We start from the raw sequence: 18,775 nt of genomic DNA, 5'->3' as shown, positions 1-18,775 counted from the left end.
TAGACTAAAACTAGTCCTTGGTAAGAGTACTTGTAAAAGGTACAAACCGGAACAAAGAACATCTATCAGGCCCTAGGCAATGTAAGTGTGGGTACATGTAAGAATGATGTGCAGGTACTCTGCAGGGGAATGAGGAGATTGTAAACAGACAACACCTCTGTGCTCAATGTGCACAGCATTCTCAGTGGATTCCCTGCAGCTCTGTGGGGAGTGCATATGTAGAGTATAGTACTACTGTGTAACAAAGTAAACCTGAGACAGATGAAATTAAAGTTTTATACATACCTAGGGCTTCCTCCAGCCACCTTCAGGATAATCAGTCCCTCGTTGTCCTCCTCCACCACCTGGATCTTCTGCTATGAGTCCAGGTACTTGAGCCAGTCGGGCGTAGTGCGCATGCACACACTCTGCCGCCAGGAGCATACTACACCTGTGCAGCACTATTGCGCAGGTGCAGAATGTTCCTGGCTGTGGGAGCGGCATGCGGCCGGACAGCGCTGACTGGCTGAATTACCAGGACTCATAGCAGAAGATCTGGGTGGTGGAGGACAGCGAGGGACTGATTAGCCTGAAGGGGGCTGGAGGAAGCCCCAGGTATGTATAAAACTTTACTTTTTATCCATCTCAGTTACCCTTTAATTTGTAGTCACCAAACCAAATTTTAACATATCAAATTATTTGATTTCATCAGCAAAGGGAGTGCATACATTTGCATAAATCAGCATCAATGCAGAATTATTTCCATCTCATTGACCATCTCTATTAGTGACACAGCTACACATCAGGCTTTATTCTTACAGCATAGATGTTATTTAGTATATATAAGAGATTCCTGTGTACACATCATATATACAGTCACAATCAGATATGTATATCTGACTTTAAAAATACGAGGACTGCTTTATTGAAGCAGCACAAGTAACAAATTTTGATTGGTTTATTTCATTTTTGTGGACTAAGCACAGCTATTACTGTATATATACACATTATTTTTAATGACTATTATCTGAGAAATAGAACATTTTATCATATTTTCTATTTTAATTACAGTTACAAATTCATTAGGAGTCTGAGTCGGTGCATTTTTTCCAAATTCCAAATTAGCAAATCATCCAAGTATGCCATAATCTGAATGGATTTTAGTTGAACTGCCAACACTTCTGCTATTGCTTTGGTAAAAACCCATGGAGCAGAAGATAGACCAAAAGGTAGGGCATTTAACTGAAAATGTCATACCTCGCCCTGTAGAACTACTGCAAACTTCAAGTATGGCTGTGACTCCAGATGTATCAGCAGGTGTAAGTAGGCATGCTTGACATCAAGGGACGTTAAGTAACAGTCCTCTTGCAAGATATTGTCCATCCGAAACTTTCTGCACCTGACTGCTTTGTTTAGTCTTTTCAGATTGAGAATAAACCTGTAGTCATCTTGAGGCTTCTTATAAGAAACACGGTAGTGTACTCCCCAGAATTTTTTTCCAGCCGGGTGGCATGAAATAGTAGTCGGGTGGCATAAAATAGTAGCCGGGTGGGGCGAGATGTGAGAATGCAGGGCCGGTGCTTCTGTGTGCAACTCTGATTACAGAATAGGAGGAGGTGAGCCGATGACAGCCGGGTGCTCACCAAAACTAGCCGGGTGGAGCACACGGCTAAAAGAGCCTGGGGAGAACACTGCACGGGTGAGTAAAATCCTAGACATTTTTGACACTTTTGGACTTGCTGGTTGACTCTTTTTTCCTAATAGGGGGACAATTTAGTTTTGTATTGCTTGAGTTTGCTCTGGAGCTCTTGAGGGGAGTTGTAACAAACATCCCCCCCCCCCCCCCCCCCCATATCCTGGCGTCATTGCTTTGATTGTGGATTAGTAGAGTTGTACAGAATACTGAGCTTGGAGCAATGTGTCATATTGAGGACCCATCTTCTTTTCTAGTCTCCTTTATTTTCCGTTTCGGTTCTATCCGTTTCATGAAAAGAGCATTTAAAACAAAAACGTTTCCTCTTAGTAGGGAAATTCTTCTTGTTGCCAGATGATCTCTCTAAGGTTTCATCTAGTTTAGTGCCAAACAGAAGGTTACCCTCACACGGCATACCATACAACTTTGATTTAGAGGAGGTGTCCCCTTGCCACGTTTTCGCTCAAATTCTAGGGCCGTGGTTCTAGCTGTAAGATGAGTCGTCTGTTCCATCTGCTAAATAACTGGTTGCGTTTAATATTTTCAGAAAAGAGTTTAGGATGTCTTCTCTCGTAATACATGATGCAATCTCTGATTGCAGGTCTATTAACCATAAATTTAAATATCTGGAAACTGCTGTGGATGCTACAGAAGGTTTAAAAAGTTTAAATAGATTAAAATTCCCAAGGTCTTCTTAAAATATTGTCCATCATTTTATCGATTGGATCCTTTAGGTTGCTAAAATCCTCAAACTAAAGATCTGACCTCCTGGAGACTTTGGATAAGGAAGAATAAAGCTTTAAGAGAGCAACCCCCAATTTCTTTATCCTCAAAATTTTTGATTCTCAGGACTATATGGGTATCTTTTAGCTAACGTTTTTGGCCAGAATGCTCTTTTCTCTGGATTTTCCCATTCTCTTTTAAAAATCTCTTTAAGCCTGTTATTTACAGGAATAAAGAAAACTTGTGGTTCAGATAAACATTTGGTCTAAGGGTGACAAAGTTTTTTGTCGTTTTGCGATATCCATGGCCTTAATGCATAGCTTCTAATAACTCTTTCATAAACTCTGTGGAAAAACCCTTACCCTCAGATTTATCTACTTCCGAAGGGGGCAACTCCTCCAAGGAAGAATTACCCACCTCCCCTTCAGACATTTCCGAACCCTCCGAATCATTGTCCATCTTTCTCCTTTTAGGCTGTGGTATACCTAAAGGAGCAGAAATTGCTGACATAGGCATTTGTGAAACTGATGAAACAACAACTGTAGGAGCAGTGGATGTTAACTGAGTATCAGCTGACTCCTTAACCCTCTTGGCGGTACGCAATTTCTGAGGCTGCGTCCGTGGGAGGGATTTTTTGAATTAAATTTGTTGTATCTGTTGTAGCTAGCACTAGGCTAGCTACCATTTTTCTCCAAGTCCCCCCGCACCCTTCTGATCCCCCCGATCGCCGCCGCAATACTTTACCTAGCTGCGATCCCGCGAGAGCCGCAGCCTCCCCAATGTGCTTCAGTCGCCGCTATGGCGACAATCGGACGTGACGTCTTGACGTCATGCACAATCCCGATCCTCCCCATGGCAAAGTCTGGTGCTGATTGGAGAGGCTGCGCCATCGCGAGATCCCTGGGGGGTACATATAAAGGCGGCGATCGGGGGGGGGTAAATCGGTAGAGAGCGGAAGGACTTGGGGGGCAATGGTAGCTAGCGAATTGCTAGCTACAACGGACAAAACAATTTTTATTTAAAAAAAAAACCCTCCCGGGGCAGAGAAATCCTCTGCGGCGGCTACCCAGAGTGTAGTTCGGGGTTACCGCCAGGAGGGTTAATAGCCTAAATAGCTGCAGACATCTCAAATCTCATCCATTCCATCAAATCTTTGAACATAGAAAGATATTCATTTTTTTACCACCTTCTCTGTACATGACTGACAGAGATGTTTGGAGAAGGCAGACATAGGACAATTACATAAGGCACATTTTTTTCTAATTAGATCTTTGAACTGCCTTAGTGCCAGATTGGGCTAAAGTCTTATGCTAGGTACACACCATACAATTTTCTGTTAGATTTTCTCTTAGATTTACCTGCCAGATAGCTTTTTTCCATGTTGTAGGTAAATCTAACAGAAGAATCTAACAGAAAATTGTATGGTGTGTACCTAGCATTAGGCTTTGAATCTGATAGGCTATAATAAAACATAAAAATAGACATTAGCCTAACTACCTCTCGTAAATCATTGACAGGTAGCAGGCAAAACAACCAGAAATGACACATACCAGAGAGGGAACGGAGCTAGTCTCCACAGAGCCCTGGAAAGAAGATCGTATGGCAAGCTTCCATGGTCAGTAGCCTAGTAACTGACCAGGACCCACAGTTTAAACAGCTACTTAAACAAAACTGGCCCACCTACTGCACAATAAAATACATTGTCCCAAAGTAAGAACGTTTTTACCCTAAAAGAAATGCTCCTGCATGAGTGCACTAGCACGCTGGAATGCACGCCGAGCCATCAGGAGACTTCCCGCTTCCTGTTCCAGTCACGTGAACTGCGAGCAGACCTTCCAGGTTGCGTAGACACTGAGCAAGCTTACAGACAGTGCAACAAGACGGGGGAGGCTTGTGCAGGCTGCACAGACCCACACTGGATCAGACTAGCCAACGCAGACAGGGGGAACATGCCAGCTGTGGTTCCTACAATCCTGCATAGTTGGTAGGCTCTCCCCACACACCTAGCATCCTGCTGGACAGAAAATCAACTGAAGAGGGTAGAACATGATGTGGTTATATATGCTGCCTGCCTAACAATTGTTTTATCTAGCTCTCTGTCCAGTGTGTAATGGAGGGAGACAAGTCTCAGGGTTGCTGTCCTGAGACACAGATGTCACATTGACATTACTGTGTTTGAATGCTGTTATGTTGCCCAAGAGAACATCCAACAAATGGCAATGATACCTTTGGCATAGGAGGCCAGAGATTAAACCCAGTACCTAATAAGTAAGGAGTCTTTTTGAACCAGACTCGCTAATGGACCAGGGTGGCCTACTGAGTGTGCCTTAAAGGGATACTGTAAAGGGGGGGGGGGAATGAGTTGAAGTTACCCGGGGCTTCTAATGGTCCCCCGCAGACATCCTGTGCCCGCGCAGCCACTCACCGATGCTCCGGCCCCGCCTCCAGTTCACTTCTGGAATTTCTGACTTTAAAGTCTGAAAACAGCTGCGCCTGCGTTGCCGTGTCTTCTCTCCCACTGATGGCACCAGGAGCGTACTGCACAGGCCCAGTATGGTCTGTGCCTGCGCCGTGCGCTCCTGGTGACATCAGGGGAAGCGAGGACATGGCAACGCAGGCGCAGTGGTTTTCTGACTTTAGTCAGAAATTCCAGAAGTGAACCGGAGGCGGGGCCGGAGCATCGGTGAGTGGCTGCGCGGGCACAGGATGTCTGCAGGGGACCATTAGAAGCCCCGGGTAACTTCAACTCATTTTCCCCCGACCCCCCTACAGTATCCCTTTAAATGGCTGCAGCTCTCAAGCACTTTGAGTCCAACAGGAGATAAGCACCATACAAATGTTAACGATTAATTTCCACATTTCATTTTAACATCTGTGTGAATGCTGTAACTGATCTCCATGTCTTATTTTTTGTCAGCCTTTCCCCATCATTCTCTTGGCAGAATTAAACATCAGACTGAACCCAGCCTTAAAATGAGGTAAGAGCGAAATGGAACATTTCGGGAGAGATGTGCACAAAAGTATAAAACAATAAAAAAAAGTTTTATAAAAACGGCGGCCTACTTCATAGACGGCAACACTTACAGTATTGAAGTTTATTAGCTCAAGGCAACACATTTCGTGAGCCCAAAATGTCTAACTTCATCAAGCCGATTATATGTGCTAGGTGTGCTGTGATACAAAGCATCGGGCGCCTCTCTGATATTGAGGCTGCCATATTTGTTTTCTTTAAAACAATACCAGTTGCCTGGCAGCCCTGCTGGTGTAGAAGAGGAATCGGCGCGGGAGACCTGGGCGCAGGATACTGCCGGTATATGGCTGATCCTGCTGCTGCACAAGTCCCGACCGTGTTAAATACTATTCCCCCTCCAGGCCGCAATGGATAGTGGGGAATGAAATAATTCAGCTTCCAGAAATTGCTGGAAGCCGAACTATTGTGATTTAAAAGTAACTTCAGCTCCGTCTCCTGACGGCGCCAAGTTACTCTGTGCGCCCAAGTCTCCTGCGCTAGATTCACTGTGTTCGGCCCTGCTGTGGCAGCCTCCACATAACTCTCACCTCGGGTTCACGTTAAGCCTCTATGGATAGGTTCACAGTTACACCAAGCACAGCTACACAAAGGCTTTTCCATTTTACAGATTAATATGGGATTCAGAAGCTAGTCTGTCCAATCTAGTAGCTTAGAGATTTTTTTTATTTTTTTTTATTAGCCAGCTCCATTGACAACAATTTGTGAAATTCTCAAATTAAGAGCCAGCTTTAAGGTTTTAAAAAGACCTGCCTACCTGGCTCCAGGGATTTGTCCAAATCTAATTTGCAGCAACCAACATGATTGTTTTAAGAATTTGCCATGTTTAATTTTGGGTTTCATTGGTTTTTAAAAGCAGATGATCATCAGCACAGTCAGGCTAATATTTGTTAGAGTGAGACCTGCAAAAACGTATTTCTTCAGTATTTAGGGCTTTTTCACACCAGAGCTGATTTCTGGTGTTTTGACGCAAAGTCAATAGTTTGCGTTAAGCAAGGTAAAATGAAGGTCCATAAACTTTCATTCTACCTTTCAGATCAAACGTTGCGTTTTGGTGCATTGCGGTTCAACGCACCAGGGAGCTTTTAAACGTCCGATGCAGGTGTTTTTTACCGCCAGGTGAATTAGAACTACCGCCATTAATCAGCATCGCACTGCGACATCCTGACGTCCACGCCGCAGATCATAACACTTGCAGGAAATCACCTCCTGCAAGCTTCATGTAATGTGAAAGAGCCCTAAGTACTTCTCAGTATAAGTCTGCAATAAGGTACTCTTACCGTGGGGGGGAGAAGAAAAGGTAATTACCTGATGAAACGGAGGAGAGACTTACTTCCGAGAAACGTGTTGTCTGGAATAAGCCAAGTTTATCCCTACCTTCCCTGAGTGCCCGTACTGGTTGCCAGCTTGACCGCCGTAATTAGTGCTGATGTGGCTCTTCAACACATGCAGCATCCATCTCACTCATGCCTATGCTCCCTTCTGTAGTGGGAGAGTGTGTGGGCACTGAGGTGAGCACATGGCTGCTGCCACTTTGCAATTCGTCGCCTGTCCTGGAGATACCACCTGGGAAGCCTGAGCACTCCATTCCTGATAGTGAGCCTGGTCCCCGGCCGTTAAGAGGGACACAAGCGTCTACTGGCTGTTCTCTAGGCACAGCCACACTACTGTACATGAGGTGAGATCTGTCCTGGATAGAGACTCTTCTCTACTTTTACATACCGCGAGAGCGCTTTTTTTTGTTGTTTTATTTTTGCATTTTAGTGGATGCAGAGCAGCCCAAACCATTCCCCAGCTTGATTGCTCTGCTTGGGAGTATATCCAACTGCTGTCTTCCTTGATCCATTTCAAAAGTCAAACATATTAGGCCCAGTTTTAAAGGGATACTGTAGGGGGGTCAGGGGAAAATGAGCTGAACTTACCCGGGGCTTCTAATGTTCCCCCGCAGATATCCTGTGTTGGCGCAGCCACTCACCGATGCTCCAGCCCCGCCTCCAGTTCACTTCTGGAATTTCTGACTTTAAAGTCAGAAAACCACTGCGCCTGCACGCCCGTGTCCTCGCTCCCGCTGATGTCACCAGGAGTGTACTGCGCAGACACAGACCATACTGGGCCTGCGCTGTGCGCTCTTGATGACATCAGCGGGATCGAGGACACGGCAACGCAGGTGCAGTGGTTTTCTGACTTTAAAGTCAGAAATTCCAGAAGTGAACTGGAGGCGGGGCCGGAGCATCGGTGAGTGGCTGCGCCAACACAGGATGTCTGCGGGGGACCGTTAGAAGCCCCGGGTAAGTTCAACTCATTTTCCCCTGACCCCCCTACAGTATCCCTTTAAGCATTAGATCTGGCTGACAGCATTTTTTTGTGGGTGAAAAGGTAATCAAAACTGACAGTCAGTCAATAAAAAATCAATGGGCAGCTTCTATCTAATGAGATTGTATTGTGTATATGTATATTCATGCTATAAGTTATTTTGTGTGGTTGTAGAAGACACCAACTTTTTGCATACAAACATGTATAATGTCCAGTAAGCTGTGCACAAAAAGACACGAGTGGAAACCTGCACTACCAAGTATAGAAGGGATGTGATTAGGTACATGTTGAAAAGACCACTAAACAGAAACATATTAAAGCTCAACTAAGGACTAGTTCACACCAAAAAAAAAAAATCACTAAGCGTAAGCATAATTTTGTAGTGATTTGGCGTAGTGATTCGCGGCATGTGTCTAACAATTTACAGAGGCGTATTCCCCTTCAAAATCCTGCAGAGCGTCCATTTGCGTTTGAGGAAAAAAATGACATTGCTCTGGTGTGAACTAGCCCTTAGAAACACATTAACAAAGCATGTTTTGAAATGCTGGTGTGAACCAGTCCTCCTAAAAGTAACCCAGAGATCTTAAAATAGGGAGAAAAAAAAAAAAAAAATCGATACTTACCCGGGGTTTCCTCCAGCCCCATAAACACTTGCGAGTCCCTCAGCATCCTCCAGCGGACTGTCGATCAGCCTTGGTAACAGGCTCAGTCGCGTCAATCTGGGTCTACTGCGCATGCACGGGACGTCCACGCATGCGCAGAAGACCCAGACTGGATGCGACTGAGCCAGTTACCGGGGTTGATCGCGGCTGACCGGCAGACCGCGGGTGGCCGCTGAGGGAATCGCACATGTTTATGGGGCTGGAGGAAGTATCGATTTTTCCTATTTTAAGATCTCTGGTACACTTTAAGAATGTACGTGAGAACTGCAGCTTTTTAAATTGCAGTATATGTGAAGAGATGAGATGTCAAATGACATGAGGATCATTGCAATTATAGGAGCAATAAAGTTACAGTCCTTTAAACCTTGTGTCTTAAATACCTTTGCGCCATTGTAAGTTAGGAGAACTTTTGTGACCAGTGCCTCCTTTAAAAGATGGAGGATTTGTTTCAGGAATGGCCGACCCTTGTTCTGTGACTGGAAACTCTTCTATAATAAACATCGATGTAGGAGACTCTCCCATCTGGATCAAGAAAAACAAATACAGATATTAAAAAGTCTGGACATGGATATTTTTAACCACTTGCCGACCGCCTTAAGCTGATGGGCGGCGGCAAGGGCTGGGCCCAAACGGCCGCAATACGCCCATCGGCGGTGGCGACGGCAGGTGTGGTTAGGCGGAGATCGCGTCAGCAATGACGCGATCTACCGCCGGCATCTGGCCCCGCCCACTCTGCGCCGTAACCCGCCGGCCAATTAGCAGCGCCGGCAGGTTTCAAACAGCGCGATCGGGCCAATAGGAGAGGTATAATACACTTTGTTATTGTAACAAAGTGTATTATACTGGCTGCCTCCTCCGCTGATGGTCACTCGTCGTGCGACCAGCAGAGAGGACAGGCAGCCTATAGATAAGTAAAATAAAACACAGTTTGCCACACACAGACCCCCCGATCGCCCACCCCAGCCCTCAGAACCCCCCCCTGCTCACCCCAGCACACCACATTTTGCACCCAAGCACCCCCATAAAACCCATCAATCACTCCCTGTCACTATCTAGCGACGCTATCCCCTCGGTTAGGTCCCTAACTGCCCCCTAGGTTCCCCTGATCACCCCCCCCTACCCTCATATCCCCCCCAGACCTTCCCCCCTGTATACTGTATACAGCTGTATAGCTGCCTTACCCACTGATCACCTGTCTATCACCTGTCTATCGCCCCTTGTCACCACCACCAATCAGAGCAGACCCTAAACTGTCCCTTGGGGGCACCTGATCACCCACCCAGACCCTCAGATTGCCCTCAGACCCTCCCTCCTGATAACCTCCCCAGTGCATTGTTTACATCTATTCTCCCCTGTAATCCCTCACTGATCTCCTATCGTCACCCCCTGTGTCTGCCACCCACCAGATGGGGACCCAGTCTGCCCCGTGCGGGCACCTAATCAACCCCCCACACCCTTAGATCTCCCTCAGACCGCCCCCCCCCCAATCCCCTTCCCAGTGCATTGTATTTGATTGTGCTGTAATTGTATTTGTGCTGACATTGTATTTGATTGTGCTGACATCATATTTGATTGCCCGTGATCGGCTTTGATTGTCCCGTGATTGTGCTGTGATTGCCCTGTGATTGGCTTTGGTCTGTGATTGTCCCGTGATCGGCTTTGATTGTCCCGTGATCGGCTTTGATTGTCCCGTGATTGCCCTGTGATTGGCTTTGATTGTCCCGTGATTGGCCTGTGATTGGCTTTGATTGTCCCGTGAATTGAGTGCCCTGTGATTGGCCTGCGATTGCCCTGTGATTGTTTCTGATTGCCTCTGATTCCCCACTCGCCACCACCCCCCTGTCACTATCCTAGTGATCTAAAAACAGTGATCAGTGAAAACTGTCACTTTTTTAGTATCACTAGTGTTAGCAGTTAGGCCAGTTAGCTAGGCCCCTTTGTAAGTGCCAGTTAGTGCTCAGCCGACTGCACCACAGTCACTAATTAGCGTCATCACTGTCGCTAATCAACATTGGTACTATATAGTATCTGTAAGTGATCATTACTGATTGCAGTCAGATCTATTAGGGTCACTAGGATCCACAAAAAAACGCAGTGTTTGCCCGATCAGGCCTGATCGTTCGCCTGCACTTGCGTTCAGCCTGCCCCACCGCAGTGACAGAATTTTTTTTCTGATCACTGCAAAAAACACTGTACAATAGCTGTGGCACTGTAAACCTCAGTTTTGATTTATTTTTTTTATCAAAACTCAGTGACCACAGCTGTCTACCTCTCAAATACTCCCTTTTGCTAGGTAGGTGCTCTTTTTTTCTGGGTAGTCTCAGAGGAATACCCCCTAAATTTAGCAGTCCACCATGGCAAGAAAGGGGTATTCCGATGATGAGGTTCTCAGGTACATGGCCCAGTCGGATGAGGACGATTGGGACGCCTCATTCGACGAATCTTCCGGGTCAGAGTTTGAACCTGAATTGAGCAGTGGCTCACTGACCGATAGTGATGACGAGGTTGAGGTCCCGGCTAGAGCCAGGCGTACCACACCCCAAGTTGTTGGACCGCAGGTGGCGCAGGATCGGCCTCAAGGGCAGCAGAGTGGTGTTCGTGCTGGTCTGAAATTTCATGGTGGGGCAGGCACCAGCAGCACAACATCTCCTGGACCTAGAACCAGTACTTCCGTAGACCCTGGTGAAGTGGTGAGCACCAGCATGGAAGTTGAAACTGGTTCTGTGGCACGTGCAGTAAGATCTCAGTCGCAGCCACCAAGAAGACGGTCCCGTACTACCCCTAGTTTACCAGAGGTGCTGGCAAACCCAAATTGGCAATCCCCTGATTCCGCCGCACCCGTACTTCCCCCTTTCACCGCCCAGTCTGGAGTTCAGGTGGAGACAGATAATCTAGGATTGGCCCTAGACTTTTTCTATCTGTTCTTCACCCAGGATCTCTTAGACTTAATTGTGGCAGAGACCAACCGTAAGGCCACACAATATATAACCGCCAATCCGGAAAAGTTCCTTGCCCAGCCTTTTCGGTGGAAACCAGTCCAAGTTTCTGAAATTAAAATTTTTTTGGGCCTTCTCCTTCACACGGGACTAGTAAAGCAGAATGTGTTGCGGTCTTATTGGTCTATGGACCCAGCATATCATGTTCCCCTGTACTCTGCTGCCATGTCCAGGACACGATTTGAGAACATCCTGCGCTTCCTGCACTTCAATAACAACGAAACCTGTCATCGAAGTGACCACCCTGCTTTTGACCGGCTCCACAAAATTCGACCCCTTATAGACCACCTGTCACCCAGATTTGCAGATGCTTATACTCCTGACCAGGACATCTGCGTAGACGAGTCCCTCATACGTTTTACCGGGCGCCTTCGCATCAAACAGTACATCCCAAGCAAGCGCGCCCGGTATGGGGTGAAACTGTATAAGCTCTGTGAAAGGGCCACATGCTATACATCTTATTTTAGGGTCTATGAGGGAAAAGACTCAAAATTGGAGCCGGTCGGATGCCCTGACTACCTGGGGAGCAGTGGAAAGGTTGTGTGGGACTTGGTGTCACCCTTGCTCCAGAAGGGGTACCATCTTTTTGTGGACAATTATTACACAAGTGTGGCCCTCTTTCAGCACTTAAAAATAGAAAAAATCCGATGCTGTGGCACCGTGTGGCCTAGTCGCCGGGGCTTCCCCCAACGACTCATTACCACCAGACTTGAACGGGGGCAGAGGGCCGCCTTGTGTGCTTGACGACCTGCTCGCGGTGAAATGGAAGGACAAGAAGGAGGTTTACTTCCTGTCCACCATTCACGCAGACACGACAGTTGAAATTCAATGCCGAACTGAGGTCATTGAAAAAAACCCTTGTCGTCCACGAGTATAATACCAACATGGGAGGGGTGGACTTCAATGACCAGAGGTTAGCGCCCTATTTAGTTGCCCGAAAAACAAGACGCTGGTATAAAAAAAAGTGTCTTTTTACCTCATTCAATTGGCAATTTACAACAGCTTTGTTCTCTACAGTAAGGCTGGGAGAACTGGATCGTTTATTCAATTTAATAAACAGATCGTGATGGAACTCCTGTATCCAGGAGGTGCCGTGGCCCAACCCCAAGATGCAACTAGCCGGCTGCATGGAAGGCATTACGCCTATCCAATTCCGAGTACCCCAGGTCACCGAATCCGAAGAAAACGTTGTCGTGTCTGCAGCAGGACTGGAATAAGGCGTGACACCACTGTTTATTGTCCCACCTGTCCTGACCAGCCTGGCCTATGCCTAGGGGAGTGTTTTGAGAGGTACCACGAGCAGGTAAACTATTAGAGAGTAGGGAACTCCACACACAGCGGTAGGCACACAAGGGTCTCTCAGTGCTATTTCACACTGCTGCGATGCGTTAGGGCAAAATGCCTAGCAAAAGTCACACTTTGCGGTCCCCCCCCCCTACGCCGGAAGTGCTTGACTTAACGGTAGTGCATGCCTTCGTTACTGCGTGGCTTCTGTGGCAATATCGATTGGCCCGAAAGTCATGTTAGTCTATGGCGACGCAGTTCATTACTAGGCCGAATGCTACTCTTGTGGTATTGCCTGAAGGTCTGTTTTGGACGATACGGTGCGGCGGGCTCGACCCACCGGATATGTCAATATGCAGTGTGAAACCAAACATCGGGTTTCCAGAGACCCTAATACACAGGGCTGCCAGAAACCTCTCCTTTCACTTGGGACAAATTGCGTAATGTACTTCGCCACAACTCTGTGCGATTTGCACTTCGCACATTGTCCCATGGGGAGGAGAGGTTTGTCCTTGGGAGGTAAGTTAAAAAAAAAAAAACAAAACAGGTAAGCAAAAAAGTTAATGTTTGGTTCGCAATGTTAAGGTTTTGATTACAAAAAGTTCAAAGTTTATTAAATGTTAATGAAGTAATTGCTTTGCTGCTTGCTTGTTTTTTGTTTTGTTTGTATTTTTTTTTCTCTTTTTCCATCCATTAACCTTCCAGGTGGACCGAGCGAACGACTAACCAGCTGCAGCACTGATGGTGCATCCTGACAGAACATTGCGCGTCTGTCAGGTTACACAAAATCGGTGCATGCAGTGCTGCAGGACGAGATTTCTCCTCCGCAGTCAAAAAGATACGTTTGCCGAGGCATATGGGCCGAGGAGTGGTGTTGGGGTACATACGCTTTGGCAAGCACTTTGTGTCAAAAAAAGAACTCTGGCAATGATTTGTTCATCCACATCGATCGGTGTGAATGGATAAATCAGGTTTGCCAGGGCATACGAGCTGGTGGGTTTGGATTTTTGGGGCGGCAGCTCCTATGTCCTGGCAGACGCCTTCCCCTCTTTTTTTTTTTCAATTTTTTTTGCCAGATATTTTTTCATCCACATTGATTGATTGATTGTTTGATGTTCATTTTTCCTTTCAGCCCAGAGTGCATTACCCTTATGCCCAATATAAGGAGTATAGCAGAAACTCCTAATACTGGCCATACATGTAATGATTGCAGAGACCCTAAAATGCCAGGACAGACCCCACGAATGATGCCATTTTGGAAAGATGACACCCCAAAGTATTCCGTTAGGTGCATGGTGAGTTCATAGAATATCTTATTTTTTTTCACAAGTTAGCAGAAATTGTGGTTTTGGTTTTTTTCACAAAATGTCATTTTCCGCTAACTTGTGACAAAAAATTAAATTTTCTATGAACTCACCATGGCCCTCATGGAATACCTTTACGTGTATTCTTTCCAAAATGGGGTCATTTGTGGGGTTTGTTAACTGTCCTGGCAAGTGGGGGAGTGCTAAATTGTAAGCACTCCTGTAAAGCCTGAAGGTGCTCATTGGACTTTGGGCCCCTTAGCACAGTTAGGGTGCAAAAAAGTGCCACACATGTGGTATTGCCGTACTCAGTAGAAGTAGTATAATGTGTTTTGTGGTGTATTTTTACATATACCCATGCTGGGTGGGAGGTGGGGGTCTGTAAATGACAAATTTTTTTTATTTTTTTTTTCACACAATTGTCCATTTACAGAGATATTTCTCCCACCCAGCATGGGTATGTGTAAAAATACACCCCAAAACACATTAAACTACTTCTCCCGAGTGCGGCGATACCACATGTGTGGCACTTTTTTGCACCCTAACTGCGCTAAGGGGCCCAAAGTCCAATGAGTACCTTTAGGATTTCACAGGTCATTTTGAGAAATTTCGTTTCAAGACTACTCCTCACGGTTTAGGGCCCCTAAAATGCCAGGACAGTATAGGAACCCCACAACTGAACCCATTTTAGAAAGAAGACACCCAAAAGGTATTCCGTTAGGAGTACGGTGAGTTCATAGAAGATTTTATTTTTTGTCACAAGTTAGCGGAAATTGATTTTTATTGGTTTTCTTCACAAAGTGTCATTTTCCGCTAACTTTTGACAAAAAATAAAATCTTCTATGAACTCCCCATACTACTAACGGAATACCTTGGGGTGTCTGCTTTCTAAAATGGGGTCATTTGTGGGGTTCCTATACTGTCCTGGCATTTTAGGGGCCCTAAACCGTGAGGAGTAGTCTTGAAACGAAATTTCTCAAAATGACCTGTGAAAACCTAAAGGTACTCATTGGACTTTGGGCCCCTTAGCGCAGTTAGGGTGCAAAAAAGTGCCACACATGTGGTATCGCAGTACTCAGGAGAAGTAGTATAATGTGTTTTGGGGTGTATTTTTACACATACCCATGCTGGGTGGAAGAAATATCTCTGTAAATGGACAATTGTGTGTAAAACAAAAAAAATAAAAAATAAAAAAATAAAAAGATTGTCATTTACAGAGATATTTCTCCCACCCAGCATGGGCATGTGTAAAAATACACCCCAAAACATATTATACTATTTCTCCTGAGTACGGCAATACCACATTTGTGACCCCTTTTTGCAGCCTAGGTGCGCTAAGGGGCCCAACGTCCAATGAGCACCTTTAGGCTTTACAGGGGTGCTTACAATTTAGCACCCCCCCCCAAAATGCCAGGACAGTAAATACACCCCACAAATGACCCCATTTTGGAAAGTGTCACACGTGGTATCGCCGTACTCAGGAGAAATAGTATAATGTGTTTTGGGGTGTATTTTTACACATACCCAGGCTGGGTGGGATAAATATTTCTGTAAATGACAATCTTTTGATTTTTTTTTTTTGTTTGTTTTTTTTTGTTTTACACACAATTGTCCATTTACAGAGATATTTCTCCCACCCAGCATGGGTATGTGTAAAAATACACCCCGCAACACATGATACTACTTCTCCCGAGTACAGCAATACCACATGTGTCACTTTTTTGCACCCGAACTGCGCTAAGGGGCCCAAAGTCAAATTTAGGATTTCACAGGTCATTTTGAGACATTTGGTTTCAAGACTACTCCTCACGGTTTAGGGCCCCTAAAATTCCAGGGCAGTATAGGAACCCCACAAATGACCCCATTTTAGAAAGAAGACACCCCAAGGTATTCTGTTAGGAGTAGAAGATTTTATTCTTTGTCACAAGTTAGTGGAAAATGACACTTTGTGAAAAAAAAAAACAATAAAAATCAATTTCTGCTAACTTGTGACAAAAAATAAAATCTTCTATGAACTCACCATACTCCTAACAGAATACCTTGGGGTGTCTTCTATCTAAAATTGGGTCATTTGTGGGGTTCCTATACTGCCCTGGCATTTTAGGGGCCGTAAACTGTGAGTAGTCTTGAAACCAAATGTCTCAAAATGACCTGTGAAATCCTAAAGGTACTCATTGGACGTTGGGCCCCTTAGCGCACCTAGGCTGCAAAAAAGTGTCACACGTGGTACCGCCGTACTCAGGAGAAGTAGTATAATGTGTTTTGGGGTGTATTTTTACACATACCCATGCTGAGTGGGAGAAATATCTCTGTAAATGGACAATAGTGTGTAAAAAAATTTAGAAAAATGGTCATTTACAGAGATATTTCTCCCACCCAGCATGGGTATTTGTAAAAATACACCCCAAAACACATTATACTACTTCTCCTGAGTATGGTAATACCACATGCGACACTTTTTTTTACTGCCTTGGTGCGCTAAGGGACCCAACGTCCTATTCACAGGTCATTTTGAGGTATTTGGTTTCTAGACTACTCCTCACGGTTTAGGGCCCCTAAAATGCCAGGGCAGTATAGGAACCCCACAAGTGACCCCATTTTAGAAACAAGACACCCCAAGGTATTCCGTTAGGTGTATGAGGAGTTCATAGACTATTTTATTTTTTGTCACACGTTAGTGGAAAATTACACTTTGTGAAAAAAAAAAAAAAACAATAAAAATCAGGGCTGTGGAGTCGGAGTAATTTTGGGTGCCTGGAGTCGGAGTCGGGAAAAAATGCACCGACTCCGACTCCTAATGAATTTGTAACTGTAATTAAAATAGAAAATATGATAAAATGTTCTATTTCTCAGATAATAGTCATTAAAAATAATGTATATATACACGGTAATTGCTGTGTTCAGTCCACAAAAATGAAATAAACCAATCAAAATGAGTTACTTGTGCCGCTTCAATAAAGCAGTCCCCGTATTTTTAACCACTTGAGGACCCACCCTTTACCCCCCCTTAAGGACCAGCGCTGTTTTAGCTGATCTGTGCTGGGTGGGCTGTGCAGCCCCCAGCACAGATCAGGGTGCAGGCAGAGCGACCTGATCGCCCTCCTTTTTTCCCCACTAGGGGGATGATGTGCTAGGGGGGTCTGATCGCTCCTGCCTGTCTGGGTGTTGCGGGGGGGGGGGGGGGGGGGGGGGCACCTCAAAGCCCCCCCTCCGCGGCAAAATTCCCCCCCCTCTCTCTCCTCCCTCCCTTACCCGGAGATCCGAGGCTGCACAGGAACGGATCTGTTCTGTGCAGCCTCTAACAGGCTCCTGCCTGTCATGTGACAGCGATCCCCGGCCCCTGATTGGCCGGGGATCGCTGATCTGGTACAACGCTGCTACTGTTAGCAGCATTGTACGAATGTAAACAAAGCGGATTATTTCCGCTTGTGTTTACATTTAGCCTGCAAGCCGCGATCGGCGTCCCGTAGGCTATTCACGGAGCCCCCCGCCGTGAATTGACAGGAAGCAGCCGCTCGCGCGAGCGGCTGCTTCCTGATTAATTAGCCTGCAGCCGGCAACGCAAAACTGCGTCGCTGGTCCTGCAGCTGGCACTTTGCCGACGCGCGGTAGGCAAGTGGTTAAAGTCAGATATACACATCTGATTGTGACTGTATACTGTATATGATGTGTACACAGGAATCTCTTATATATACGAAATAACATCTATGCTGTAAGTATAAAGCCTGATTTATAGCCGTGTCACTAATAGAGATGGTCAATGAGATGGAAATAATTCTGCATTGATGCTGGTTTATGCAAATGTACTCTTTGCTCATGAAATCAAATAATTTGATATGTTGTAAAAATTTTGTTTGGTGACTACGAATTAAAAGGGTACCTGAGAAGGATGAAAAGAAAAGTTTTATACATACCTGTGGCTTCTTCCAGCCCCCTTCAGGCTAATTAGTCCCTCGCTGTTCACCTCCACCACCTGGATCTTCTGCTATGAGTCCTGGTAATTCAGTCAGTCAGCGCAGTCCGGCCACATGCCGCTTCCACAGCCAGGAGCGTTCTGCACCTGCGCAACAGTGCTGCGCAGGTGTAGTACGCTCTCGGCGGTGGAGTGTATGCATGCGCACTACGCCAGACTGGCTCAAGTACCTGGACTCATAGCAGAAGATCCAGGTGGCGGAGGAGGACAGAGAGGGGCTGATTAGCCTGAAGGGGGGCTGGAGGAAGCCCCAGGTATGTATAAAACTTTAATTTAATCTGTCTCAGGTTTACTTTGTTACACAGTAGTACTATACATATACACTCCCCACAGAGCTGCAGGGAATTCACTGAGAATGTTGTGCACATTGAACACAGAGGTGTTGTCTATCACCCATAAACCTGGTTCAGATTGTACTTGAAGAATGTGTAATAGAGGAAGAATCCCCTCATTCCCCTGCAGAGTACCTGCATATCACATGTGCATACCCACATGTATGTACCCACAGTTACATTGCCTAGGGCCTGATAGATGTTCTTTGTTCCGGTCTGTACCTTTTACAAGTACTCTTACCAAGGACTAGTTTTAGTTTATGACTAAAGGGAATAAATATGGCAGTCTCCATATCTTTCTCACTTCAGTTGTCTTTTAAAATTCCTAAGCGTTGGCAGTTAACCAGTTCGGCCTATCTGGACGAGCTTCCTCGTCCAGATAGGCACTGCTGCCGCCGCCTCGTGCGCGCGATCGGGCGCGCCCCCGCGCGCGATCGGGCGCGCCCCCGCGCGCGCTCCCGCTGCCCGCCGCTAGCCCCCCGATCAGT

The 18,775-nt window shown here is 46.0% G+C and overlaps 1 protein-coding gene across 1 annotated transcript in view; it reads right to left on the bottom strand.

Annotated features, from left to right (window-relative positions):
* Positions 1-18,775, bottom strand: part of BAD (BCL2 associated agonist of cell death) — a 79,886-nt gene that overhangs the window by 52,867 nt on the left and 8,244 nt on the right. The window contains exon 2 of the mRNA XM_068260704.1: positions 8,779-8,920. Within this exon, the coding sequence (XP_068116805.1) occupies positions 8,779-8,920 (142 nt within the window). The remainder of the gene's footprint in view (positions 1-8,778; positions 8,921-18,775) is intronic.

This window comes from Hyperolius riggenbachi, chromosome 11 (assembly GCF_040937935.1).
Source record: "Hyperolius riggenbachi isolate aHypRig1 chromosome 11, aHypRig1.pri, whole genome shotgun sequence".
Taxonomy (NCBI): domain Eukaryota; kingdom Metazoa; phylum Chordata; class Amphibia; order Anura; family Hyperoliidae; genus Hyperolius; species Hyperolius riggenbachi.
The sequence above is the reverse complement of the archived record's forward strand: the minus strand, read 5'-3'. Positions and strand labels throughout refer to the sequence as shown.